The sequence below is a fragment of the Nannospalax galili genome, unplaced genomic scaffold (genome assembly GCF_000622305.1).
Source record: "Nannospalax galili isolate Female #2095 unplaced genomic scaffold, S.galili_v1.0 scaffold267, whole genome shotgun sequence".
NCBI lineage: Eukaryota > Metazoa > Chordata > Mammalia > Rodentia > Spalacidae > Nannospalax > Nannospalax galili.
The window spans coordinates 540,231-567,378 of NW_008357518.1; the positions used below are offsets into that span (position 1 = coordinate 540,231).

The 27,148-nt window shown below is 49.1% G+C and overlaps 1 protein-coding gene and 1 pseudogene across 2 annotated transcripts in view; both read right to left on the reverse strand.

Annotated features, from left to right (window-relative positions):
* Positions 1-67: 67 nt before the first annotated feature.
* Positions 68-27,148, reverse strand: part of Col4a2 (collagen type IV alpha 2 chain) — a 172,819-nt gene continuing 145,738 nt past the window's right edge. Inside the window, exons 29-48 of the mRNA XM_008855192.3 lie at positions 23,785-24,006; positions 21,401-21,562; positions 18,866-19,036; positions 17,958-18,101; positions 15,016-15,138; positions 14,540-14,721; positions 14,228-14,291; positions 13,855-13,929; positions 13,351-13,458; positions 12,950-13,057; positions 10,997-11,068; positions 9,833-9,958; positions 9,157-9,273; positions 7,834-7,995; positions 7,629-7,727; positions 7,205-7,351; positions 6,955-7,071; positions 5,811-6,002; positions 4,086-4,372; positions 68-1,306 (exon numbers count right to left, since the gene is read on the reverse strand). Of these exons, the coding sequence (XP_008853414.1) occupies positions 1,049-1,306; positions 4,086-4,372; positions 5,811-6,002; positions 6,955-7,071; positions 7,205-7,351; positions 7,629-7,727; positions 7,834-7,995; positions 9,157-9,273; positions 9,833-9,958; positions 10,997-11,068; positions 12,950-13,057; positions 13,351-13,458; positions 13,855-13,929; positions 14,228-14,291; positions 14,540-14,721; positions 15,016-15,138; positions 17,958-18,101; positions 18,866-19,036; positions 21,401-21,562; positions 23,785-24,006 (2,936 nt within the window). The 3' untranslated portion in view covers positions 68-1,048. The remainder of the gene's footprint in view (positions 1,307-4,085; positions 4,373-5,810; positions 6,003-6,954; positions 7,072-7,204; positions 7,352-7,628; positions 7,728-7,833; positions 7,996-9,156; positions 9,274-9,832; positions 9,959-10,996; positions 11,069-12,949; positions 13,058-13,350; positions 13,459-13,854; positions 13,930-14,227; positions 14,292-14,539; positions 14,722-15,015; positions 15,139-17,957; positions 18,102-18,865; positions 19,037-21,400; positions 21,563-23,784; positions 24,007-27,148) is intronic.
* On the reverse strand, positions 16,984-17,591 carry LOC103751682 (annotated as a pseudogene). The gene has a single exon (XR_608034.3). The product of XR_608034.3 is annotated as a tubulin-specific chaperone A pseudogene (transcript).

Consider the following 27,148-nt stretch of genomic DNA (forward strand, 5'->3'; position numbering starts at 1 on the left):
CACCCACAAACACCTCACACATGCAAACATGCACAGAAAGAAAGAAAAAAAATTAAAGCCGTCAACAGAATATTTAGAATAACTTTTATTTTGTGGTATTATATAAGGGAGGCATAGAACAGCTCGCTGCGGGGAACAGGGTGGGAGTGGAAAGTGCCTAGGGTGCCGCAGGTCGTGGAACACCACTGCAAGAAATTCACCAAGTCTCCCTTCCAGCAGATGCTGGTGAGAGCTAGAATGACCTCCCCTCTCCATGAGTTTAACTGGCCAGTGCCAGGATAGTCAGCCACGAACAGGATCTTAAAAAGGCTGGCGCCATCATGTGGGGACTTGGGAGGTAACAGCTGTGCATTTGGGAGAAGATGGTACTGCCATTCCCTGGGCACACTGCAGGGACCCTTGGGTGGGAATAGGTGGCAGTGAGCCTTGGCCATCTCTGGCCACAGTCTCATTAGCTGTCCTGTGGAGTCTGCCCCACTCCAGGTAGTGAGTGAAGGAAGGGGAGCCATTTGCGGCCACTGGAAGCTCAAGGACACATGGAACAGTGGTTGGCTACAGCTGGTGGCACGATGTCCATGTCCAACATGGGGAGGGGTCCATGGGTTGCTCCTAGCATCTGTTCTAGGAGGTAGGTGTTAGCAGGGTTGTGACCCTTGGTGGCAGAGCCCAGAGGAACCAGTGCGGACAGGCAATTTGGTGTGAGTGCTGGTGAAGAATTCCTTTGGTAGTACTTTTTTTTTTCTTCAAAAAAAGAAAATACTAAGATCAACTTTGGGGTCAGCATCTGAGGTAATAAGTTAAGAGTAAGCACCAAGCTGGGCATGGTGGTACATGCCTGTAACCCCAGCACTTGGGAGGCTGAGGGAGGAGGTTTGCCGCAAGTTGTAGGCCAGCCTGGATTACATAGTTCTAGGCCAGGCAGGGCTAAAAAGTAAGAAGACACTGTTTCAAAAATATCCCCCCCTAAACAAAAAACTTGCCCCAAACGAAAAACACAAACAAAAGCACCAAAGTGGTCTCCCCTTGTGGCCGCTGGCGGCAGGGCAGCTCACAGGTTCTTCATGCACACTTGGCAGCGGCTGATGTGTGTGCGGATGAGGCCAGCCTTGAGCGTGTCCGCCGATGGTGAGCCCTGGAAGCTCTGTTCAGGGATTGTGGTCAGCCAGAAACTGTACTTGTTGGCGAAGTAGTGGCAGGTCCCTCGGCCTCCGTTACACTCAATGAATGGCGTGGCACGGAAGTCCTCCAGACAGCTGCCTGGTGACACCAGCGATTGGCCACCACCTTCGTCCCCGGCTGCTGTGTGCTGTGCAGAGCAGGAGACAGAGTGTATTAGGAATCCACACCGGAAATGCCTGGGCAGGTTAATCCTCTGCTCTGTGTGTGTGTGTGTGTGTGTGTGTGTGTGTGTGTCTGTCTGTCTGTCTGTCTGTCTGTCTGTCTATCATCTATCCTATCTTGTGCTAGATAGCTTTAGTGTCAACTTGACACACCTGGATTGAGGGATTTTGAGACAGGAACTCACTGTGTTGGTCAGGTTGGTCTTGAAGTCCTGGGATTCAAGTGATCCTCCTGCCTCAACTTCCCAAGTAGCCGGGATTGAAAGCATTGTACCACCACGCCTAGCTTTTTGTTGTTGTTGTTGTTGCTTGTTATTTTGAGACAGGGTCTCACGTTGGCCAGAATGGTCTCAAATTCTCTATGTAGTCGAGGATGATGACCTTGAACTCCCGATTCTCTTGTCTCTACCCTCTGAGTGCTGGGCTTAAGGGTGTGGGTTACTATGCTTAGTTTATTCAGTGCTGGGGATGAGACCCAGAGTTTTGTGTATGCTAGGCAAGTCCTTTACCAACTGAGCCACATCCTCAGTCCCTGTTTGTGTTTATTAAGCATCTAATAGGAACATCCCTCATTGTCAGCAAAGACCCTGAGGAGTATGCTCAGGCATCAGGATGCACAGCAGGGCTGGGGGAACTGGTCTCAGGCAGAGAGCTGCCTGATGCTGGAGGAAGTGCTGCAGGTGTGGCCTGGCATAAACCACAGACCCCATGACTGATTATCTAGCGAAAGCTGCAACCAAGCAGTGGGTATAATTGGTAGGTATGGATGACTACGTTTTAGTTAAACAACAAAAAATCCTGACAAAGATCTACTCAATTATCCATTTAAAATGCCTAGCATAACACAAGTGGGGTGGTGCACACTTTAACTCCAGCACTCAGAAGGTAGAGGCACGCATATCTCTGTGAGTTCAAGGTCAGCCTGGTCTACATAGTGAATTCCAGGCCAGCCTACATAGTGAGACCCTGTCTAACAAATAAATAAATAAATAAATAAATAAAAAATAAAGGGTTTGGCAGAAGAAAAAAAATGAAAAGATTTACTTCTCTTTAAAAAAACTTTTTTATGTATATGAATATATTGTCTGCATGTATGAAAGTACACCTGTGTCATGCAATGCCCACAGAAGTCAGAAGAGGGCATTGGATCCCCTGAAATGGGAGTTAGAGATGGTTGTTAGCTGCCATGTGGGTGCTGAGAATCAAACCTGGGTCCTCTGCAAGAGCAGCCAGTGTTCTTAACCACCGAACCATCTCTCACGTCCTGCTTACTTTTCTCTTAACAAAGAAAAATAAGTTTGGTGTGGTAGCTTAGGTTTGTAATCCCAACATGTGGGAGGCTAAAGCAAGAGGATTGCCAACAGTTCCAGGCTAACCTGGGCTATAGAGTGAGACTATTTCAAACAACCAAAATCTAACAAACCCAAAATCTAAAAACAACAGCAAAGAAAAATCTAAAAACCCAGAACAAAGAGAATTAATGTGTGGGAGCATATCACACACAACCTGCCAGGTTGGGGTCTCGGTACAGCTGTAGCTGGTGTCTCAGGGTTCTCAACTGTGTATTTAAAAAAAATTATTTTTACTTTATGTGTGTCAGTGTAATTGCCTGCATGTGTTAAGTACACCCGTATTGTACAATGCCCTCGGAGGTCAGAATAGGGAGTCGGATCCCCTGGAACTGGAGTTAGGATGGTTGGTAGCTGCCATGTGGGTGCTGGGAATTGAACCTGGGTCTTCTGCAAGAGCGGTCAGTGCTCTTAACTGCTGAGCCAACTCTCCAGCCCCTCAACTGTGCGTGCTGTGTGAGGGTGTTCCAGATTCTAGAAAGACTCTGTACAAGGTTCTTAGGACTTTAGAAAGAATGCGTCTCTCTACTCGGCCTTCTGGTAAACTACAGAACTTCACTTTCGTCCTGTACTAAATAAAACAGACAAATTCTGCTGTGTGCAAAGACCTGATGGCAAATTAATGTTCACCTTGTGTGAGGGAAGTCCCAGGCCCGACAAACGGCTCAGTTAGCACAGAGCAAGCTGAATTCCGGTCCTCCACTTCTGTGCCAGGTGCCCTTGTGTGACACTGCCATGAAAGACTGCCCTGTACCTTCTTGTGCTTGTGGGTGCATAGGTGGAGACAGGAGGTCACCCTTAGGTCACTTCCTGAACTGCTCTCCACCATATTTGGCATGAGGGTTCTCAACTGAACATGGAGTTTTCTGTTTCAGTTTGTCTGGCTGGCAAGTGAGTCCCTGGGATCCTCCTGTCTCTGTTCCCTAGCACTGGGGATACAGGCATACTGTACCACATCCATCCAGCTTTTACATGGGTGCTGGGGACTCAAACTCACATCCTCATGCTTGTGTATCAGGTACTTTACCTTGATTATTCTTCCAAATGCATGTGTTCTTTCCTTTTTTCACTTAAAAAGTTTGATTGACTTATTTTTATTGTATGAGTGTTCTGCCTGTATGTATGGAAGTGTATCTATGTGTGCAATGTCCACAGAGGCCAGAAGAGGGCCATCAGATCCCCTGGAACTGGAGTTACAGATGGTTCTTTGCTGCCATGTGGGGGCTGGGAACTGAATCCAGGTCCTCTGCAAGAACAGCCAGTGCTCTTAACTGCTGAGCCATTTCTCCAGTCCCAGCATGTGTCCTTTCTGTGCCTCAGCTAGGGTTTGGATGGGGAGAGGAACTAGATTTCTACCTGGTTCCATGCTCTGACAGGGTGGAAAGGTGTCACGTACCATGAGGAAGGAGTATCCAATCCACAAGCTCCGCCACCCGGCTGGGCAGTGGGGTATAGAGACATCTTGGCTGTGGACGGCAATGGCCACGGCTGGGGCCTCACACACAGAACAGCGGCTGATGTAGGGCTTGATTTCTTCCTCTGCCACAGGCATCATGGGTAGTGGGGCAGTGGTGGAGAGCCAGTAGGACTTGTCATTGCGGCTGGCATAGTAGCAGACGTCTCCCGGGTTGCAGTACAGGAAAGGCATGGTGCTGAAGCGTGCCAGGCAGGAGCCCGCCAGCCCTGCAGAGGAGTGTGTGAGAGTACAGTCCACATGGCTTCAGGGAGCTCCTCAGCCCTGGACACCCCAGAGGATCTGCAGGGCCTACTGGTAAGGACTAAGCTAAAGCTCTTTATATAATTTTTTTGACAGGGTCTCTTTATGTAGCCCAGGCTAGTCTCAAACTTTCAAGCCTGTATCCTCTGTCTTCTGAGTGTTGGGATCATAGGCATGTCTTCAGGCTGGGTTCAATCCACTCCCCTCCCCCCTTTTTTGAGACAGTTTCCCTGTAGCCCCAGCTGGTCTGGCATTCACTATGTAGACCACGGCTAGCCTCCTCTCACAGAGATCCACTTGCCTCTGCCTCCCAAGTCCTGGGACTAAAGGCATGGTCATCATGCCCAGCTAATTTCCCCTTTATTGTGTAAACTTTGCTGGCATTTTGAAAGAGGCTTGCTCTTCCAAGAGCTCTCCCCCATGCCTGTGGACTATGCTGGGTGGCATTTTGGTGGACTAGGTTAAGGGAGGGGCGGTCTTCACAGTACTATCCTCCATAAGCCCCTGGTGGCACCTGAGAAGAGAGCTTACACTTTGAGTCTGCTGCCCCAGGCACGAGGCTGAACCCTGTCTCTGGCCAGAGGGACTTTCCAGCTCAGCAAGTGTTACTTTTCTCACCAGTTGTTTAAAGCTTACAGCCAAATGTGGCCTACCCTCAGCAGACAGGCAGGGCAGAAGTCTGCTCATGTAGACTTGTTCCCAGTGCTATTTTGGGCCCTATCCTTGTTTGCCTTTTCTCCTTTGTTTTGTAAAACATACTGTGGAAGCAGGGCCACATACAAAAGTACACATTGCTAGAGTCTGGTTGGTACTCCTAGGAGGGGCTGATCACCCCGGCGTCACTCAAACTGACACACTCCAGCTTCCTGCATGCCTTGGTCCTCTAAGGGATGTCAGGCAGAGACACCAGACACCCACCCACTTTCACTTTGTATGTTTTGCATTTTCTGAATTCTGGGAAGTCATGCTCATGCCCTTTAAAGGCTTTGTTGAACAAACCTAGATACACATTCATGTATGTCTGTTTTCCTGAGTGTCTGTGTGGAAGGACTGATTTAAGTCCATCCCCTTATGCCCTAACCCGGCTCCAGCTTATGTTCAGGGCTTAGGACAAAAAGCAAGATCATGTAGCAGCTGGGGCCTCCAGTGGAGAGGGAAGTGGCAGACTAGAGCCACCTGTGAGCCCTTGGAGCCCGATGCCAAGTTAAAAGGCAAGGCCCTGTGTTAGGGTCCTGATGCTGAGGGTATAAGACATCTGTCTCCATGGTCATTTCAGTCTCTCCTATGCCTAGAGAATGTGGTGGGTCCTGGGCCCCAGTTGAGAGCTCATCTCTGGACCTTACGACCTCACTGTGGCCACAGTCAAGGTGAGGAATGGAGTCGGGACTTGGAGGCAGTACCTACCTAGGTCCTGGTTGTGGGCTTTCTCCTGGCCCTCGAAGTACAGCAGGCTGTACCCGCTCCAGAGCTTGTTCATGCCCACGGGGCACATGGGCTCCTGGTCCGTCTGGCTGTGCTTCACCAGGAGGTAGCCGATGCTGACGCTACGGCCCGGCATCCCTGGTAGGCCTGGGCTCCCTGGACGGCCTGGCTCCCCTAGGGCATGAGAGAAAGTGGCCACCGTTCAGCTGTCTGTGGGCATTCAGGGCAGAGGACAGACCCTAGTCCATTTAGGAAACTCTATCTTCTTTCTCCCCAAAGACAGAAAGTGCTGGAAAACTCTGTAGCTACAGGAATACCCTCAGGGGTACTTTGGAGTGCAGGTATGGGTGAAGCGTGTCAGCACACCCAAGACTACCCTTGCAACTGGGCTTCCTCTTCCCAGGACTGACTGGCAATTCTCTGAAAGGTGGCTCATTGCCAGGCAAGCTGGGGGCAAGCTGGGATGTTCTGGATTAGAACATTCTTTAGTGAGAGTGAAACTGGCCCTCTATAACTGCTGCCAAGGGCTCTCTCTCATTCTGCCCTGGAGCCCAACAGAACCTTTAGTCTCTCTGGACCTTTAGTCTCTCCTGCCTGAACCTGCTGCCTGTTGTCCTCCCCGAGGTACATCTGCTACTCAACCTGCTTTCCCCTTCCCTATCTCAGTCTCCTGCCTGGTACTAAGTCTAATTTGTCCCTCCTTTGGGGTATGTGTTCCTGACGCCACCTGCAGCTGCCACTGCAGGCACTCCCTGGTGGGCACTGTCCCCTTTGACCAGATGACCTTAGCACATCTGCTCCTGCCATTGCTCAGACCAAGCTTAGGTTGATTAAAGCATCTTACTTTTTTGGGGTACAAACTGCTGTCATTTCTGGCTTATTCCTTCCTGCACATGTAGAATAATTTTAAAGAAATAAATAACAGCAGCCTTTACAGCACCCAGGACATGCTTGGGGTGAAGCTGCAGGAGGCCCTGAATTGGCACAGCAGGACTTGGCAGCCCTTGGGTCCCAGCCTTGCCTAGCACCCATCTGTCCCTCTCCTGCAGTGTTCAGAATGCCCCGCCCTCAGGAGAACTGAGGGAATCTTTCTGCCTTCCTGTCCCATCAGCTACCCATCACATACCTTCCTGACCAACAGGGCCCTGGAGTCCCATGGGCCCTTGGTCTCCCCGGAACCCTGGAACAGCAGACACACCGCCTCTGCCCTGGGGCCCAGCCTTGCCTGGAGCCCCACGGAAACCTGTGAGACATCAAATGAGTGAGTGTGACCATGTTTGGTGCCATGGTGTCCAGCCAAAGAGGGCAAAACTAGAAACAGGGCAGGGGGACAGAAGCCTTTCCCTGTGCCTACAAGGGCCCAGCTCAGAGCCTACCTGGATCTCCGGGAGGGCCCTGAGGTCCCATCTCTCCCAGTGTGCCTGGAAGGCCTCTCCTGCCCTGGGGGCCCATGGGCCCTGGCTGGATGGCAATCCTCTGGGGGATTCCTGGGATGCCTGGAGAGCCCATGGAGCCAGGAGCACCTGCAAGGGAAAGGGAGGGCATGAGTGCCAGGAACAGGGATCCACCTTGCCTTTCCACTCTGACTGCATTGTCTTCCTGCTGAAGCCTGTTCTGAAGGCTCACAGAGACTCATCTAGAATGTCACTGCACTAGCCACTTACACTCAACTTTGACCAAGGCTCTGGGAGCATCGGCAGCCAGTTCAGCTTTTCTCTCTGTTCTTTAAGAGAGTGGGGCAGGTGCCTCAGAGGGGCAGATCTGAGTTGTCACCCCATAGGCTCTGCAGATGCCACTCACCTGGAAATCCCTGGTCTCCTTTGGGTCCCTTGGGGCCTCGGTCACCCACAGCTCCAGAAGGCCCTGTGTTGCCCATGAATCCTTGCTCACCCTTGGGCCCTGCAGTGAAGACAGGATGGTGAGGAACGACACATGGGGTGGGGGTGGGGGGGCGGAATGCTCCAGTCCCCTGCCCACAATGCTGGCCGCTTCTTGGCACTGTCACCTTTTACTCCTGGGAGACCAAACACGCCAGGCCGGCCCTGAGGCCCTGGGTCTCCAACCCATCCTTTGATTCCAGGGGTTCCTGAAGCTCCCGGGTTCCCCTCATCTCCTTTGCTTCCAGGAAGTGCAGCTGGTCCAGGTGGTCCTGGTGGGCCTCGGTAGCCTAAGGGCACAAGTCACAGAGATGAGGGCTTACTTATGGGCTGAGGAACTCTACCATGTCTATAAGGGACTCAGACTTGCTATGACAGCACCAACTCCAGTCACTGCCCTGGAAACCAGACTCTGGCCTATTGGTAACAATAACAACTGCATCTCTTTCATTAAAAAATTATGATAAAGTATATATACAATTTACCATATTAACTGCTTTTAGATGTGTAGTTCAGTGCCATTAAGCACATCCCACTGTTGTGCATCACACCCCATTCCCAGAGTCACTCACCATCCTGAATGGAAATTGTCCTCACTGAACACCAACTCCCCACCCTCTCTCTGCCCCAGGAACCTACTCTCTACTTTCTGCCTCTGCAGATTTACCTCCTCCAGGGACCCCACCTCTATTTTCTGCCTCTGTGGATTTGATCACTCCAGGACCTTGTGTGAGTAAAATCAATGATATTTGTCCTTTTGTGACTAGGGAAACTCTGCCAAGCATACCACCCTCAAGCTTCATCCCTGTCTTCATGTGTGTTGGAAATTTATCCTTTGAAAGGTTGAGTATTATACCATAATGCATGAATTGCATTTTGGTCATCTTTTATCTGTCAGTGGACACTTGCTCTTGGCTATTATGAATACTATCTCTAGGAACACCAGTGTTCAAATAATTGTTAGACAATGACTTTGTTTTTGGTTTTCTTTTGTTTTTTTTGAGGTAGGGTCTCAGTGTGTCTCAGGTGGGCCTGAATTTGCTGGTAGCCTAGATTTTCCTTCCTCCCCCACCTGCTGGGATTATAGGCATACACCATCATACCCAGCTCCATCTCCTTTTAATAGCCAGCTAGTACGTGGGACATGGATGGAATGCAAATTAAATTTAAGATCCAAGCACTAAATGTTGTGAAAAAAGAAACTTTGGACATTTTTGAGGCTACTGAAGTTTACATACTTGACTCCAAGCAGATACAGGGCATGTCTTGTCATGTGGTGTTATGGGGGACCCTGTGGTATAGGTGATGGAACTATTACAGGATGACTGATACTGTCCCCGTTCCTTTGCCCATCTGGACAGGTATGGAATGAAACTGCTCCCCCAGGAAATGTTAGCCACACAGTATCTGTCCCAGAGATTTCAACCCACAGGTATACATGTCCCACTTACCTTCCAAGCCAAATATCCCTGGTGACCCTACATCACCAGGTGACCCAGAGATGTTGGAAGGTGGGGAGACACCTGGGAAGCCCTGCAGTCCTGGGCTTCCAGCTGGACCACGTTCCCCTTAGGAGGAAAACAGAAGTTAGCTTTAATGTCAGCTGCCTACTTTCAAGCCTTCTGCTTTTCTCTTGTGCTGTCCTTTCTGGAAGAACAGTGTCACGGAGGGTCAGACAGGTGTCTCCACCAGCTCTTTCTGCCAGACACCAGCCATGATGAGGCCTGACGGACCACTAGGGGGCACTGTCCTCATGGTCTTCGCCCTGCTCAGGGCCCGCAGGAGCAAGCTCAGGGGGGCCTCAAGCGCAGACAAAAACTCAGATAATTGTCACACGAAAGCAATTCTGTCAGCCCAGAACCTGTGCTGCAGGGTCCGTGACTACTGCTAATTCCCACTTTACCAACTTGGACAGCAGGGGCAAGGAGGAGGAAGAACTTGTCCCTCAGTGTTTGGGATGGGGTGGACAAGGAGCTAAAGTGAAGGGTAAAATAAGCTGAACCACAGAATGCAGACCAGCCAAGAGCTTGTGCCCTGTGGGTTCTGGGCAAAGGACCGCTGACACGCAACCTCGATGGGCTCTGCTCATGGAGGCAGTGAGGCTTTCCTGGGAATACATGGCCTTACCTGGAGCTCCCTGCTCCCCTTTCTGTCCTGGGACTCCCACAGGACCTGGAAGTATGTTGGCCTCTCCTCGGTCACCCCTGTCTCCAGTGGGGCCTGGGAACCCTGGGTCTCCAGGGAGGTCAGCACCTGTGGTAGAATTACAGCAGGGGGTTGGCACCAACTCCATTCACATGAAGGAAGTAGATGGTCCTCAGTGGAATGACATCACAGTGTGACTTGGAAGTAAAGAAACAGAGGCAACCACTACAATGTTCCCCAGCCCTGACCTCAGAGTTACAGATTTGAGACTCAGAAGGGATGTCATGGACAATAAGGGAACCCTCACTCTATGGATCAGAAAACTGAGGCCTTCAGAGGGTCCAAGTTCATGGTCTCAAGCCTCCTGGTTCTGGTGGCTGCTCCCATGTTCTGCCTTTATCCAGTTTTTGGAAATTTGATCCTATTTAAAATATTTCTTGTTTATATGGCAGGTGCTCAAAGCAAAGGAAACAGCAGTATAACCTCACCATAACTGCAAAAGGTTGACCATGACTGCCAGAGCCTCACCGTGACTACTGTAGCCATAACTGTATCTGTCTCTCTGACCTGCTTATATATCATGTAGAGTAACTGGGTAGAGACTGGAGACATCCCTAGAGGCTTCTGGCTACCCCCAACCCCTGTAAACCCCACAGCTGTAAAGCTGTATTCAGAGTGTTCTGCGACTGCAGTTAGCCTCTGACACACCTGCCCCTGTATACCCATAGGGCTTAGAGAGAACATCTGGTCTAGCCTCACCATAATTGCTAAAGCCTCACCATGGCTGCCGTAGCCTCACCATGGCTGCCTTAGCCTCGCCATGACTGTCCTTATCTGCCCATTGAAAGTGGATCTAAGTGTTAATTGGAGCACTGAGTGTGTAAAGTTTACTTGTAATAGATACACAGGAAAATATCCCTGTGAATGGATGAATATTTGGTTAGGTAAATATCTACTGAATATGTTCAGATAGCAGTTATGAGATGGTGGATATTGTTCTTCTTATTTAAACTTATTTAAAATAATTTCCCCCACTGAACAGAATTATGTTTATAAATGGCGAAGAAGACAATAGACAGGATGTCAGTCTCAGGCCAGAGGCCTGGTCTCCAATACTGTGATGGGGGCTGGAGTGCCACTAGGTACCTGGGGATCCGGGGAAACCTTTGGTGCCTGGCAGGCCATGTAATCCGCTGATGCCTCGAATTCCTGGAAAACCTGTGGAAAGCCAGTTCATTGTTATTCACGCCAAGCAGGAAAGCAGAGATCTCTTGCTGGGAGTGGCCACAGGACAATTCTAAGATGCCTTCCTGCTTTCTTTTGTTGCCAACCCCCATCAGTAGAGTGCCTATCTATGAGCTGCACAGCTCTTGTTCTGACATATAAACTGTCACTCTTCGAGGACTCTGAAGTCCATGCTTAAACACTGTTTTCAAACCTTTTGGAACTCTAAGAGCTGGAAAGGGACAAAAAACAAGGGGGCTCCCCAATGCTGTCAAGGCACATATTTGGTTTATAAAAGCTGTGCTTTGACCATAGACCAATGTAATTTCTTACTTTATTTTAAATATGCATCATTATATTTACAGACAAGTGTACCTTTTACCCCTCATCAAAGAAGCTTCTTTCTGCAACAGATGGACACTATTACAGAGTTCCAGAACTGGCCAAAGCAGAGAATAAATGTCTGTGAGACACTCAACCCTAAGTGACACATCTTCTATGCAATCTCTACACATAAGATAAATGTAATCTCTCAACTCTCACCAGAGAAGTTTCCTTATGCAAGTCAGATGGTGATTAACACAGAGACCCACAATTGGTCAATGTGCAGAGAATAAGAGGCTGCAGAGTATTTATCCCTGAATAGGACCCTATATCAAACCTCTGCCACCCAAGGCTCAGGGATCATTTCAGAAGAGGAGGCAGAAGGATTGTAAGAGCCAGAGAGGGTGAATGACCATAAGGAAACAGAGTCTTCCAGACAGCTGGTCATTTACTTATATGAACTCACAGCAATGGTGACAGCATGCACAAGTCTTATGCAAGCTCAAGCCAGGCAAAAATCTCAGCATAGACATGGGAAGTGGGTAAGAAATCCCAACCCAACCTAAGGAAGTTTTGGCAATTGATGGCTGCTGGGAGGGGGAGAGACAGTATCTTACAGGGATGGGACTCTTGGTGGGTCCAGAGATGGACCTACAGTGAAGGACATTTGGGGACACAAATCAAACTCTATAGGCATTATCATATGTATAAGAGAGTACATTAAAGTGGGTAGAGGGTAATAGGGGGAGGTGCAGATAGAGGAACTGATCTAAATATCACCAAACTATATTGTATGAAAATCGCAAAAACTCAATGAAAAAAAAAAAAAAAAAGCTATGCTTGGGTCAGTGAGATGGCTCAGTAGATATGAGTACTTGCCCCCAAGTCTGACAACCTGAGTTCGATCCCCAGGACCTACCCTGGGTGGAAGGAGAGAACTGACTCTCCCTTATGTGGGCCATGGCACCCCTCCATCACTAAAGAAATGTAATAAAAGAAATGAAGTCATGCTTGGAGCCGAGGGCCTAGTGTTATTTCTGTTCTCTCTGGATTTCTGAGGCTAAGCATTTCTAAAGAAAGACACAGCACACAGGCTGTGTCCATCTCAGTAGGGAGTACATGTGGCCTGTGACCCCCTTGGGACTGAGTGTGGCAATGGGAGCCCATGGTCTTGTAACCCTCCACAACCCATCTGGGCATGTGACCAACCAACAACAGGACAACAAGATGTGGGTATACTTGTGTCTGTCCCTCTGGTCTGCTTGTGTATTGTGTAGAGTAACTAAGTAGAGGCTGGAGGCCTCCCTGGAGGTTTCTGGTTACCTCTCTGTAACCTCTTCCCCTCTTTGCAAAAGAGGTATCTGGCGTTTTTCCCCCAGTAGACCACACAGCTGTAAACATGTACTCAGAGTGTTCTGTGATTTCAGTTAGCCTCTGACATACCTGCCCCTGTATACCCATAGGACTTAGAGAGAACAGCTGATCTGGCTGGCAAATTGGCCTTGAGTGATGGTGGTCATTAGCCTCTCCTCCAGGAAAGGAATCCCTTACCTGGTAAGCCTGGTGCTCCTGGCCAGCCATAATCTCCCTTGTCACCAGGCACTCCAATCCGTCCTGGCTCTCCCTGTGGCCCCTGCAGTCCTGTGAGGCCTGGGAAGCCTGTGGAGAAATAAGCAGGCAAGTCTGAATGTGTAGTGGACCTACAGAGAGGGTAGACCCCTGGGTACCTCCTATGAGGTCCTGCCTGGCTGGCTTTGTGCATTCCTCGTTACTGAGCCCAGATGGCATCTCTATGTGTTCCTGGTCCCCAGACAGAGCCAGGTAAGGGGGCAGCATGCATGAACAAGTCTCCTGGTGAGTGTGATTACAGTAAAGGAGGAGGAAATGGCAAAGGTGGCCATTTCTTGGAGGGCCACAGACAGGCCTGGGCAGACTATGGCTGCAGATCTTACCTGTCTGTCCTTTAAGTCCAGGAGAGCCCTGGCCTCCAGCCATGCCTGTTATCCCAGGAAAGCCAACTTCACCCTCAGCTCCTTTCTCTCCAAAGAATCCCTTGAGACCTGAAATCACAGATTTGCTGTTTGGAGCAAGTGTGCTTTCAGTGAACAAGTGTGACTGCACCCCTGCCTCCTATGCACAGGGCTGCTTGTGGCTACAGTCACAGCCAGAAGGTGATAGAACAGCCTTTGCTGCCTCCAAACTTGTTGCTTGACCTCTCTGGCCCAGGAACAAAACTGGGAAGGTGAGGTACAGGACAAGCTGAATAGAGACACCCAAGTTTATCTTCAGACTTTATAAACAATTCAGACTCTTTCTTACAGATTGGACTTGAAGACCCCAGCCATTCACTACAGTCTCTCATGGCTTTAGCAAACACTGATGTACTTGGCAAGGCAAGCCCAGAGACGAGGCTCAGGGCTGCAGGTGACTATGCAGAAACAAAATAATTTGCATACCTGGTGTTCCAGTGATGCCCCGTTCCCCCTTCAGGCCTGGGCTTCCTGGTAAGTCTATAGTGTCCCCAATATCACCTGTGACACACAGAAAAGAACAGGCTTTGCTGCTGGGAGGTGATTAGCTTTGCACCATCTGCTGTTCAGGGTCCTTAAGGGGGACAGTTTATCTCTGAGTGCCCAAGAGCACCTGTGGGTTGATGGCACATCACGTGTTCAGCGGTACCCACCAAGTGATGGCATCTCACATGCCCAGGGGCACCCACAGGTCTGACAGCACCTCAGGTACCCAACAGCACCGAGGGGCTGATGGTACCTCACATACCCAGGGGCTGAACTTTGGACTCCTTACTTCCTCCATCTCAGTGACACTCACCAAAGTCCCCAGTAGGGCCAGTCTCGCCATAAAGTCCTGCTCTCCCAGGAGTACCCTTTTCACCCTAGGGCAAAGTCAAACAGAAACCACCTTAGAAGGCAGATGTTCTCTGCTTCATCGACCCAAAGTCCGCGACAGGGGCAGTGGTGCTGGTGGATGCTCAGGTGTCACTGATGTGGACACAGGCAGCTTTCCCTTAAGCTGGTTCATGTCCTTGGAGCTGCCTCCAAACTTGGTACTTGAGCTCTCTGACCCCAGAACAAAGCCAGGAAGGGGAGCTACAGGACAAGCTTAGTAGAGATACCCACTCACCCGACTTCCTGTGAATCCTGGAAAACCAATAATTCCAGGAGGACCAGATACCCCAGGGAATCCTGGCAAGCCTGGTACACCAGGGACCCCAATGTCTCCCTTCACTCCTTTGATGTAGCCAGGTCTCCCAGGCAGCCCTGGGATTCCAGCCAGCCCGGGGACCCCAGGCATTCCTTGAATACCTGCAAGAAATGCCCAGTGAGTAAGGCCTATTGAGGAGGCAGGACTACCCTCCCCAGGTCTTTGACTATAGTCTGGGTATGTCTTTCTGTGTCCAGCACTGCAAACTCCAACACAGGAAAGGGGCATGGCTCTGAACAGCCTTCAACCCGACTGTGGAGATGCTGGGGTACGGGGAGATGCAAAGCACAAGGTAAGCCTGGCAGAGTGTGGGCTGCCCTGGAGTCAAGGCAGGGTGGGTGGGGCAGGGCCTGGGCATAGGGAGCTGAAATTGGCCTGGGTGATGTCTCTCTCACCTTTCAAACCCAAGTAACCTTTCAGGCCCATTGGCCCTTCATCTCCTTTTTCCCCTTTAATGTCCTTCATCCCTGGCAGGATGACAGGAGGCGGTCCTGGGGGACCGGGGTCTCCTCGGCTGCCTGGAAGGGAACAGAATGCTGTCATTTTCTGAGACCCCAGAACCAGAGGCAGAGATGACATTCCACCTCTGCCTCCTCCAAAGTATGAATCCTTAGGGTCCCCAACTATGTCCTGCCAACCAGGCAGTCTCTGAGAGACCTGGGGGACATGTCTGTATGGTTCTAAACGCTGTCACAGGGCCCAGAACCCCATGGTACAGGAAGGACCTGTTCTTTTCTTCAGTGCCCAACAAGGGAACAGAGGGGCTGACTGGAGCCAGTGGGCACCAGGCAAGATCTTAGGGGAGCAGCACTTTGCATTCTGAGAGCCACCAGATGGCAACACCCAGGATCACTTGAGGAAGGAGGTGGGCTCAGGTCTCCAGTAAGCACTGAATGGGGGCCTCAGGACCAAGAGCCAGCATAGCTGGGAAGTTGACAGGAATACCTAGGTGGGATGTGGCAGGGTGATGCGGCAGGAAATGGGGAGTTTGTAAGAAGTGGATGGATGGAGAAGGAGGGGCTCAGGGGCCATGCTGTTAGAGGAGGGCTCTGAGGAGCTTCCAGGGTCTTCCTTGGAGGAATGGTGGCTGGTCGGTGAAATTTAACTGAGTGAAAAGATATTGTTCATTAAACATTTATCAAGTACTGAGTGCTAGGTTGGCTGGTGAGGAGATAAAACACAATAAAATGGTCCTGTTCTCAGAGCTCTGGTTGTCCAGCAGAGGGACAGGCATGCCAGAAGAGCCACGGCCCTGGGCAGCTACAGGAGCCACAGAAAGCTGAGGGAAGACTGGGTGGAGCCCAGGGCAATCGCATTTCTAATTTAATTTAATTTTAATTTTTAGCCCTTTGTTTTGTTTTGTTTTGGCACAGGTCTGCTGTTCCTGCTCCTTGGGAGGTGGAGGTGGGAGGAGAATGGCTTGAAACTAGGAGTTCAAGACCAGTCTGGGCAACATAGTGAGATTCTGTCTCAAGAGAACAAAACAAAACACCAAAACCAATCAACCAACCAACCAACCAACCAACCAACCAACCAACCAACCAACCTAGTTCTTGAGAAGTAATAGTTTTTTTTTTTTTTTTAAATCTCTCCCTCTACCTGCAGTTCTGGGGACTGAACCCTGTGCTTTACGCATGGTTGGCAAGTACATTACCACTCACTACAGCCCTAACCCCGACCCCTAAGGTTTTAGGTTGTGTTTTGAGACAAGGTATTGCTATGTAGCCTTGCCTGACCTGGAACTCACTATGTAGACCAGGCTGATCTCAAACTCAGAAAGATCTGCCTTATTCTGTTTCCTACGGCTTTTACAGGCACTAGACTCCATTTCTGGTCCCTCCCTCCCTCCCTCCCTCCCTTCTTATCTTTGTTGATATAAAGTCTATATACTACACAACTCAATGGCCTTAAAGAGAAGAGTTCGGTGGTTTTTAGGGTACTCAATTGTGCAGCCATTACCACATCTAACCTTGGAACATTTTATCAGAGAAAACAAAGCCCTATGGTTTTAGTGGCAATTTTGGTTCTTAACACTGTCATTGATTTTGTTCTGGAGACTTCCTTTTGGATACAGCTGCCCTGATCCATGTGTACAGGAGGAGACCTTTTAGCTGTGGACATCTGATTGGCTTTTTCAGTTTCCATCTCTTCAGTCTCTGAGGCCTCAGAGATCCCTTTGCAGAAACATGTGCTGCCAGGAAGGTGAGCTGCTGTTCCATGAGGAGGATCTTATTGTTTTATTTCATTTATTTATTCAGTGCTCCTTGAAATGGAAGCCAGACCCTTATGTATGCTGGTCACATGCTTTGCCACTGAGCTACTACTTCTGCAGCCTCTTCTTATGTTTTCTTCTTCTTCTTTTTTTAATTAGATGAACTCATTTATTTGACATGTTAAGTTATGCAAAGAAAAATATATGCAACTGCATAAAAAGAATCACATTCTCATTTACTAAACACATAGCAGTGGTCAAGAATCATGAATTGTAGCATCGACCCCAGACTTAATGCAAAACACCCTGTTACAGAAAAGTTTCAAGCTTCTAACTTGACTGAATCCAGTACTGAACGGGCTTCTTTATACTCTTCAGCTTCTTCCAAGTCTTTTTCACTTTCTAATATCTGCTGCAGATAAGTATATGCAGCGTCTAAACTGTGCTGGCAATCTGGGATCACCATCCGGGATTCTTGCAGGATCTCTGCCTGCTTTTTAATGGCATAGTTCTCACCATCTTCAGCTTTCATTTTTTCAATGCTTTCTTCTTGTTGCTTTGCTTCTTTTTCATACATCACTTTTTCTTTGACCAGTCGCTTCACCACGCCTGTCTTGATCTTGATCTGCCTCACATGAGGATCGGCCATGGTCTCTAGAGCGCCCGGGGAAGGAGGGGTGGAGGGCCGGAGGAACAGTGTGGACTGTTTTTTTCTTCCTAATTTTTATTTTTGAGATAGGGTCTCACTAAGTTCTCTAGGTTGGCCTTCAACTCACTCTTTAGCCAATAAGACTTGAACTTGCAATCCCCTGCTTCTGTGTCCTAAGCAGAAACGATTACAGGCAACACCACCATGCCTGGATCATTTACTTGTGAATTAGCATATGTTAACTAATAGAATCATAGGCATGAGCATGACATTTTCATCCATGCCTATGAACACACTGCTCATGGCTACCTATCCCCTCTCCTCCCTCCTGCTGGTCCCTTTTCTCACTCCTCTTCTGCTTTCATGCCATATACGTACCTAAGTCTAGATGCTACATTTGGGAGAAAACATGTAATACTTCTCAGTCCTGCTTACTTCACTTACCACAATGACCTCAGATCTTGAGTGAGGCATACCTTTAACACCTGGCTCGCCAGCCAGGCCCTTTAGACCAGGTATTCCGAAGAATCCAGCCTCTCCTTTAGTTCCTGGGAGCCCAGGTCTTCCCTTGAGTCCCAACATGCCCTGGAAGCCATCCATTCCAGGTGAGCCTCGTTCCCCTATGGAGGAAAAGAGAGAAGGAGGTTAGCAGGGACCAAGAGCGTGGGACACTTTAGCCTCCTGTATCCGTACCGCTGTGGCTGTGTCATTCATGCAAGAAGATGCTAAGATCCTTCACCTGAACTGGAATTTTGGGAGCACTGCTTTCTAAGAACACTATCTATTGAATAATATATAGAGAGCAAGGCAAGGGCCCGGGTGTCTTCAGATGGGATCCTAGGGACAAGACAGGCAGGCCCATGGAAATCAGGTAGAAGACAGTGTAAAGGTGGCACTGGTGGAGTTGCCATCAGGAGTTAGACTGGGCCCTAAAGATGAAAGTGATGCCATTTCTGTTCACTTGGACAGAAGCCAAGGGCTGTGGGAAGGTAACCAAGGTACCTCCAGCAACATCCATGGTGCAAAGGCTCATTCACAATCATCTCAGTGTATGTGAAGACTGTGTCCCCAGTGTCCAGGTGTTCAATTAAAACACCATCAGTCCAGAGTCAGAACCCAGCCTCAACATGGGTCTGTCCAGAACCTTCTCTGTGTCAATGATATTCCTAGGTGAGAATGGCCTTTCTCCTTATGGTGACAAACTGGCATTCTGCAGGAGGTCTAAGTGGCATCAGCCTGTCTCCCAGGGTCTTGTGGTCACAGGCCTGCAGCTGTGTGAGGTCAGCTTCCTTTCAGCTGAGGGGGTCTCTGGGACAGCTGCTTGAGTCAGTGCGACACATCTTATAGCCTGGTAAGGGGAGTCCCTCTCTGACCCCACATTTACCTTTTTGCCCAGGGATGCCAGGCATCCCTGCCATCCCTTTAAATCCGGGGCTTCCAGGATGACCGCGCTCGCCTGACACACCAGCATCACCTTTGTCTCCAGACAGACCTTTCATGCCCACAGGGCCAGGAACACCAGTGTCACCAGGTTCTCCCCTGTCCCCAGGCAGACCTGTCAGAGAGAGAAGCAAAATTAAAGGGTATAGGGAAAACTTCCCTGGAGGGAAACGGAAAAATGTTCTGACAGAGATAAGCTTTTAAGAGTGGCCTGACCTGAGCCTCATAGGGCTGACCTTTCTGGAGAGGTCACTGTGCCAAAGTAGGAGACTAACTGTGGGAGGAGTCCAATGTAGCTTTCCCCAGGCATGCCTCCATGCTTCCAGGAGTCAAGGAACTGAGCCCGTGTTGGTGGAATGGAGGGGGCATGGGATACTGCCAACTTTGACAGGTACATTGGCCCAGGATCAACCAAGAGCTTGAATTCTAGCTGAGAGGCCTCTACTTGGTGGCTCCTATTCTCGTTTGGTTCCCTGTCCTGTCCTGTCCTGTCCTGAGTTGGACAGCAGTCATTGTCCTTTAGCTTTCCCCATGCCAGACCCACAGCAAGGTGCTGGTTTTCTTCTAAAACTCTTGCTTACCACACCTGTTTGTTATACGTCTCCAGTTGCTCCCAACTTGGCATTCAAAGCGGTCCCCAGATCACTGCTCCTGTCCTCTAAATAAGCTCTCCACCCCTTGGGCATTCCCTCTTCCCAGGCTGCACCCTTCCCTGGAGTGTTCTCTCCCTACCCTGGTCCCACCTGCCTTCTTCTCTCCTCTAGGATCATCTTGTCTGCCTGACTGCTTGGACTACGAAATGCACAGTCCTGGCTCCAGCCTCCGCTGGCTTGCCCTGACCAAACACAGGCCAACCCATGGGTGCAATTCTCTCCTTAATAAAGCATGACTCATTTACAACAGGGCTTTTGTATTTTTTATCATGAATCTTTATAGACTATAGGGGGAGCCCTTGTGAACAGTGCAAGAGGAGGCCCAAACCTCCTGCCCAGGATTTATCACCCTGCAAACCCAGGTGTCAGCATGGTGCCTAGGGAGCTGGCCACACTGGAGTCCAGCCTGCACTTTTGGAACAGGTGAGGCCACATGTGGGGAAGCACTGAGGTCAGGGAATGTAAAGGTGCCTGGGTGCACGGGGTCTGTGTGCACACTTGACCATCCATAGAGACCAAGAAGGCCCTCCATAGTTACTGCCCGATTATGGCAAAGCAGGGAATTCTAGAGAGGACTGGGAATGGTCTTATTTTATTTAAAAAATTACTTATTTGTTTTTATTTTATGTGTCTGAGTGTTATGCCTGCATGTGTATAAGTGCACGTGTGTCACACAGTGCCTGTGAAGGACAGAAGAGGGTGTCAGATCCCCTGGAACTGGAGTCACAGATGGTTGTTAGCTGCCATTTGGGTGTTGGGATTCAAACCCAGGTCTTCTACAAGAGCAACCAATGCTCTTAACTGCCGAGCCATCTCTCCAGGCCCAGGATGAGGAATGTTTTAAAGCCTGGAGTAGTCCACTAAAACGAGCATTCTCTTCGGGGAGCATTCTCTTCCAACTTGTCAGTGTTATGTGTCAGTAGAACTTGGATAAATAAAAAAAGTTCTTGTGCTGGGTGTGGTGGAGCACGCGTTTAATCCCAGCACCTGGGAGGCAGAGGCAGTGGATCTTTGTGAGTTCAAGGCCAGCCTGGTCTACATAGTGAGTTCCAGGACAGCTGGGGCTACAAGGAGACCCTGCCTCAAAAAGACAAAAAAAAAAAAAAAAAAATTCTTGTGGGGTAACACATGTCTTTAACCCCTGCACTTGGGAGGCAGAGGCAGGCAAGGTGCCTCTGAGTTTGAAGCCAGCCTGGTCTACACAGTGAGTTCCAGGCCAGCCAGGGTTACATAGCTAGACCCTATCTCAAGAAAAAGTTCTTATAGAGCAAAACAGGCGAAGGAGGCTGCTTCTGTACCTGTAGTTCCAGGACTTGGGAGGCTGAGACAGGAAGATTGCCTGAGCCCAGAAATTTGAGAGCAGCCTGGGCAACACGAGACCCCCATCTCACAAAAACATAACAGAATTTATGAAACATATATTGGTTCACAAATGCAGATGCCTTTACACCGACACTGTATTGAGTGCTGGGAGGGTGACCACTCCTGAGCCTGCAATAGGCCACTGTCCCATTGGTGCCAGTTGGAAGTTTTCATCTCAACTGCTTTCCCTGCACATCAGAGCAGTGGTTTTGAACTTTTTCAGAGACAGTTTTCTCTTTAATGAAATTATACCTAGGTCCTCAATGTGTGTAACAGAGCCAAACTGAGCTGTTTCCTTGGGCTGTTCAAATTCACTGATGAAACATAGGACCTGTTTTTGAATCCCTTGTAGCTCTTGGAGGTTTCTTGGAGGACAGTTGAAGACTCTCCAGGGGGAGACAGTGCTAGTTTGGGTGTCAGCACCAATGAAGGCCCCATGCTTTCCTGGGGTACTGGAGTCTTACCTCCAAGGCCTGGGGAGCCTGGCAGTCCTAGGGGCCCCTCTCGGCCAGGAGCTCCTGGGAATCCGTACTGTCCTGGAGGTCCGGGCAGTCCTGGCTGGCCCGAAGGTCCTGGGAAGCCCAGCTGACCCTTTAACCCAGGCATCCCAGGCATCCCTTGGCTTCCTGCAGGGATCAGATATGAGAACTGTGAGCCCACCTTCACTTGATCATTACAGACAGCATCTACCTGCTGAGACTCAGGCTATAAAAATATTAACAGGATTCACTTGTTTCAGGACTGTAGAAAGTCTGCAAAATACAAGGTAGTGTAGCATATAAAACCATAAGAATGTACAACCCATGGCTATTTCTCCACCTATTTCTTTCCTGCCTTTTCTATTGCTAAGACTAGATCAAGAAATAGAAACACAGACTTGATTCTGCACCATAAACACAATCCTAAGCTAGTTCTTTTAACTTGACATTAATGTTCAGCACTTAGCCACATTTAAACATATTCTTAGGGGCCAGAGAGATGGCTCAGTGGTTAACAGCCCTTGCTGCTCTTGCAGAGAATTCGAGTTCAGTTCCCAGCACCCACATTGGGTGGTTCACATCAGCCTGTAACTCCAGATCTAGGGGATCTGATGCCCCCTTCTGGCCTTCATGGGTACTGCATTTGTGTGCATTGGTTGCCATAACACAGGAAATAGTAAGTCTTTAAAACAATTCTTTGCAAACACTTAAATGGCTACACGAACAAAAGACCCTACCATATAGACACCTTACATGTGTTCCATGCCTCTCTCCACCATCTTGCTCTTACAAGCAGCTACGTGAGAGAGTGTGGGGGTTTGGCCATGAGCATACACCCTTGGCTGTGTTGTAGATAAGATCTTCAGAAACTGACCAAGCAGGTCAAATCAAACGGCAGTTAATTCTTACTTTTTTGCACTGATTTATTCATTCACATTAATTTACTCATCTGCCAATGCTGCATTCCCCAGCATTACACCTTGCATTAAGCAAAATCAAGACCCTAGCGGACCAGGCAGAGGAGCGGTATGCACTGTGTTTGCATGCTTCTGACTACCAGTAGCACTTCTTTAGCCCACTTTCCTTTTTGGCTTTATTCTTGATTTTTCTTCAGGAATTTTGATACTTTTCTTACCGTATTTAGTCCTCCTTATGAGGAGGGGTACTAGTAGGCTATGTTGTTGAATATATTTTAAGTTTTCTGCTCAAACTTTAATTTTGTTTTTAATATGTAGACAAGCAACATTGTTTAGAAATTTGATACATTTTTCTTGTGTGTGTGTGTGTGTGTGTGTGTACACACACATAAGTAATTTATCCTTCTGAATTTATGTTTGCCATGTCCTGCCCTACCCAGTATCTAGATACAATGAGAATATATTTCTTCTAGTTTTCTCATTAACAGTAGGCCTCTGGACTTCCTTATAAATGGGCATTTTCTCCCTCTCTTCTTGAAGTGTAAAAGGCCAGCCTGCCAAAGCCTTTTCTGTGTATTCTCTCATTGAATCCTTAACTATCCTTCCAGGTGGGTAGCGGGGAGGAGGGGCAGGGGACAGATGCAGGAGGGACCAGGTCTGTCCCCACTAGCGCAGAAGCTAAGTCAGTTGTCCTGAACTCTCCAGTCTGTGCTTCTTAACCTGCCACAGGGAGAGGTTAAGTGAGCAGGAAATGCTTTTGTAGCAGACAGCTGAAACTGAGTTGGGCATGGAGGCACAGACCTGTAACCCTAGCACTTGGAAGGGCAAGGCAGAAGGATTGTGAGTTTGAGGGCCTGCCTGGGCTACGTGGTAAGATTGTCTCAAAAATCAAATGAAGGATGAAAAGTCCAAAGGTGAGAGTCTCTGAGGAGCACAGATCTAATGCTGACATTCCCTGACACTGGGGAAATGTGGACATTTATTTTTTGAATTTCTATCTTTAGGGTGAACAGCTGGTGGCAAGATAGCTCTTGGGTAGAAAGAACCTTGCCAAAGCAGATAGGCATGGTGAGCTGAAGAGTTCTGCCAGGACTTCAGTCCACAAGAGCTTCTGCCATGAGCAAAGGTCCATCCAGTAATTTCCGTGTGGGGTAGGTCCCTCCTGATCTTTATACCAACTCCAGTTCTGCTGAGAAGGCAGCAAACCTGCACGGTGAAGGCCATGAACTAGAGCACAGAGGTCAGCCAGTACGTGCTGGTGAAAGGTCTCAGATCTATTGTCTTCAGGCCATAGAGGGTTATAACTAAAACACTCCGCAGGCATGCTGGGACTGAATCCAGCAAACTGCATTCTCTATAGTATGAGCTTCCCACCAACACCCCAGAAAGGGCTCCGCACTCACCCTGGGGGACTGCAGTGCAGGTGCCCTTCCCATCTGTCAAGTGACTCACCTCTGAATCCAGGTGGTCCCCTCTCTCCTGGGAGGCCTTTCAGACCTGGGTGTCCTGGCAGTCCAGCATCTCCCCGGGACCCAGGCTGAGCCCCTAGGACTTCTCCTGGAATCCCCCTGTCTCCAGGGGGCCCAGCTGGCCCTGGAAGTCCGACAGGGCCTGGAAGTCCATTAGGACCAGGGAGACCCGTGGCGCCCTTGGATCCTCGGGGTCCCATGAACCCTAGAAGGAAACAGAAGTGATTCCCTTAGCCACAAGTCCACATCATTACGTTCTAAGATGGTGCTGGAAAGAGGCTGGAAAGAACCAGGGTGTGGTAAGGGCTGTTTGGAAGGTGACCCTGCAGCCTGAGACCCTGCTCACTGCCCTCTGGGAACCTGTACCTCTCTGTGAAGTTAAATCCCTTTGTTTCCCTCCATTGTCAGTCCTTAGCCCTGAAACTCAGCTGAAGTGGGCCAGCTGAGGTGTATAGCTGACAGCTCCCATGGGTTGCAGATGAGATTGCTGAGTTGTAAGTAGATGTAGAATGGAGTTGTGTCATGGAAGCCCCAGGGGAGAGAGATGACCAGAGCTAACAGCACTGATATTCTGCTTCCCTGGTCAGTGCTGGATGCTTGAGGAGCAATCAGCACCACTCTCTGTGTATCTCCACAAACGTCTTCTAATCCCACATCAGGATAGAAGGAAGGTAACCATCATGAGCTTTTCTTGGTGCCACTGGGTCAACTGGACCCAGACTGCCATGCCACAACTCCATGCCTCAGTGCCCTCAGCCCAGACAGGCTTCAGAGTGAGAGCCACATGCCACAGAAAAGGAGTCATGAACAAGATGGGGTGTGCAGGTGGGAAAAAAAGAAATTTCTAGAAGGTCCAGTGAGCCTCACTGAGGACTGAAAAGCCAGGCCTGCCTGGCAACTTAAAGATGAAGTGGTGGTTCAGCTGTGTGTGGAGCCCAGCATGCAGGATCTAGACCTAATCCGATGAGTACAGGGTTCAACTTTCTCCCTCACTGATCGAAGATGTTCAGCTTTCACAGGGCTGTTAGTTAGTAATGCATGTGGACAGGATGTGTCTGGGTCGATTACCTAGAACAGGCCCTTCTGTTCTTTGAGGGTAGAACTTTCTTATCTTCTGGTGGTGATAAGTCTATTTTTGCACCATAAAAAGTGATGTGTGTTTCAAGCAGAATAACCTCGCTCTCTCCTCTAGCCTGCTCCAGACCCCGGTTCATGTCAGGGCTCCATTTCCACATGAAGCAGACTTCCTCACATTCTGTTACCTGCCTAAGCCACCAGACAGGGGCATGTCACTTGCTTGCTACCATTGTAGAGTTTAGTGTATGATCTGTGCCCATTGGCTGTGCTAATAAGTGTAAAGGTAGACCCAGAGGTGACCAGAGTTTCAGGGGCATGGAGATGATGTGGAAAGAGCAAGTGCATTTCTGGGATCAGCTCTACTCCTTCCTGACTTGTCTATGGGTGACGAGACCCCTCTCTGTGGTTTGAAGACTAATGTCTACATGTGGTCCAAGGCACAGTCCAGAGAGAAATTCCTGGGAGACAGGTTGAATTTCAAGGAGGAACTTTCAAGCAGTAGAAAAGTTTCCATGCCTCACAGGTCCCAGGTGATAAGTGATTGTGGTGATGTCTGGAATAGCTGACCAGGACACTGTGCAAGCTTGCTTTCTATTGGCTGGTGCTGTGGTATGAAAGTAAAATGTCCCTCCCAGGCTCACATGTTTGAACACTTGGTCCCCAACTGGTGGAGTTGTTTGGGAAGGTTGTGGAACCTTTAAGAGGTGGAGTCTCCCTGGAGGAAGCAGATGACCAGGAGGCCTTGAGGGCTTAATAGCCCAGTCTTATTTCCTGTTCACTCTCTGCTTCCTGACTACAGATGCACTGTGACCAGCTGGCCTCTTGCTTTTACTGCCATGCCCACCTACCGTGATGGACTATACCCACCCCCCCACCCCCCTGCCGGGAAATGCAAGCCAAAACAAACTCTTCTTTTATTAAGTTGTTTTGGTCAGCATTTTGTCACAATAACAAGGAAAGTAGCTAATACAGGTGTCACTGTCATGTAAACATTCTGAAATCTGTGTGGTCTGCAAAGTAGTGCAATCACACTTGTTCACACCATTTCTGTTACCACTGAACAGACATATGTGGCTGGTGATACTGGATTGCATCACAGAGGATCTGACACACAGGCACCTGATCCCTATTCCTTATAACCCATGCCTGGAAACACATCCATTTCTTCCTAGTCTGCAGTTCTTCTGGCCACTAAACAGCTTCCAAAATTCTTTGCCAGGTCAAAACATGGGTGAAATGATGTGAACTGACCCAGAGAACTTGGGCACTGGAGAGCCGGCAGGAAAACTATGGGAAGTTGTAGCACTGGTAAGTGACCATTAGACTGTGTGGTTAATCTTAATTGTCAGTCTATTTGGATTAAGAAAAGCCTAGGAGGGGACTGGAGAGGTGGCTCAGCGGTTAAGAACACTGACTGTTCTTGCAGAAGATCTGGGTTCGAATCCTACCACCCACATGGCAGCTAACAACTGTCCGTAACTCCAGTTCCAGGGGATCCAACAGCTTCTTCTGTCCTCTGTGGGCACTGCACGACATGGGTGCACTTACTTACATGCAGGCATAACACGCATATACATAAAAAAAAATACAATATTTTTTTTAAAAAGCCTAGGAAATTAATGAAGGACATCTTGGTGTGTCTGTGTCAGTGTTCTCTAAGATAATGAGATTAGTGAACTAATTATTGTGTTAGCCCCTTTATGGATTTATAACATGATGGCATTATTAGGGGTGGTAAAAGGTAGGAGGTGGGGCCTACCTGGGGTCACAGAGGAGTACATTCTTGGAGGTTGTATCTTGCCCTGGCCTCTTCCTGTCCTGTTCCTTCTTTCTTTGCTTCCTGGCGACCATGATGTGAACAGCTCTGTTCTGCCATGCCCACCCCACCATGATACATGGACGCCTCTGAAATTGTAAGTCCAAGTAAACCCTTCCTGCCTCAGGTTGTCCTCTCAAGTAAGCTAATCACAGTGATGCAGAAGTAACCATAAACTGAGACTCAATAGTGACAGGACGGTCTACAACTTCAGGATAATCTCAGGAGAGACAACACTAGAATGCTCAGTGTCCATTGAGGAAAATCTCCCTGTCACTTGTGCCTTGAACTTGTGAGATCTGTGGATATCTTCTGCAGAAATCCAGTACAATGTTAATGATAAAGCAAGGATGTGCTGGACGTGGTGGCGCTCGCCTTTAATCCCAGCACTTGGGAGGCAGAGGCAGGCAGATCTCTGTGAGTCTGAGGCCAGCCTGGTCTACATAGCGAGTTC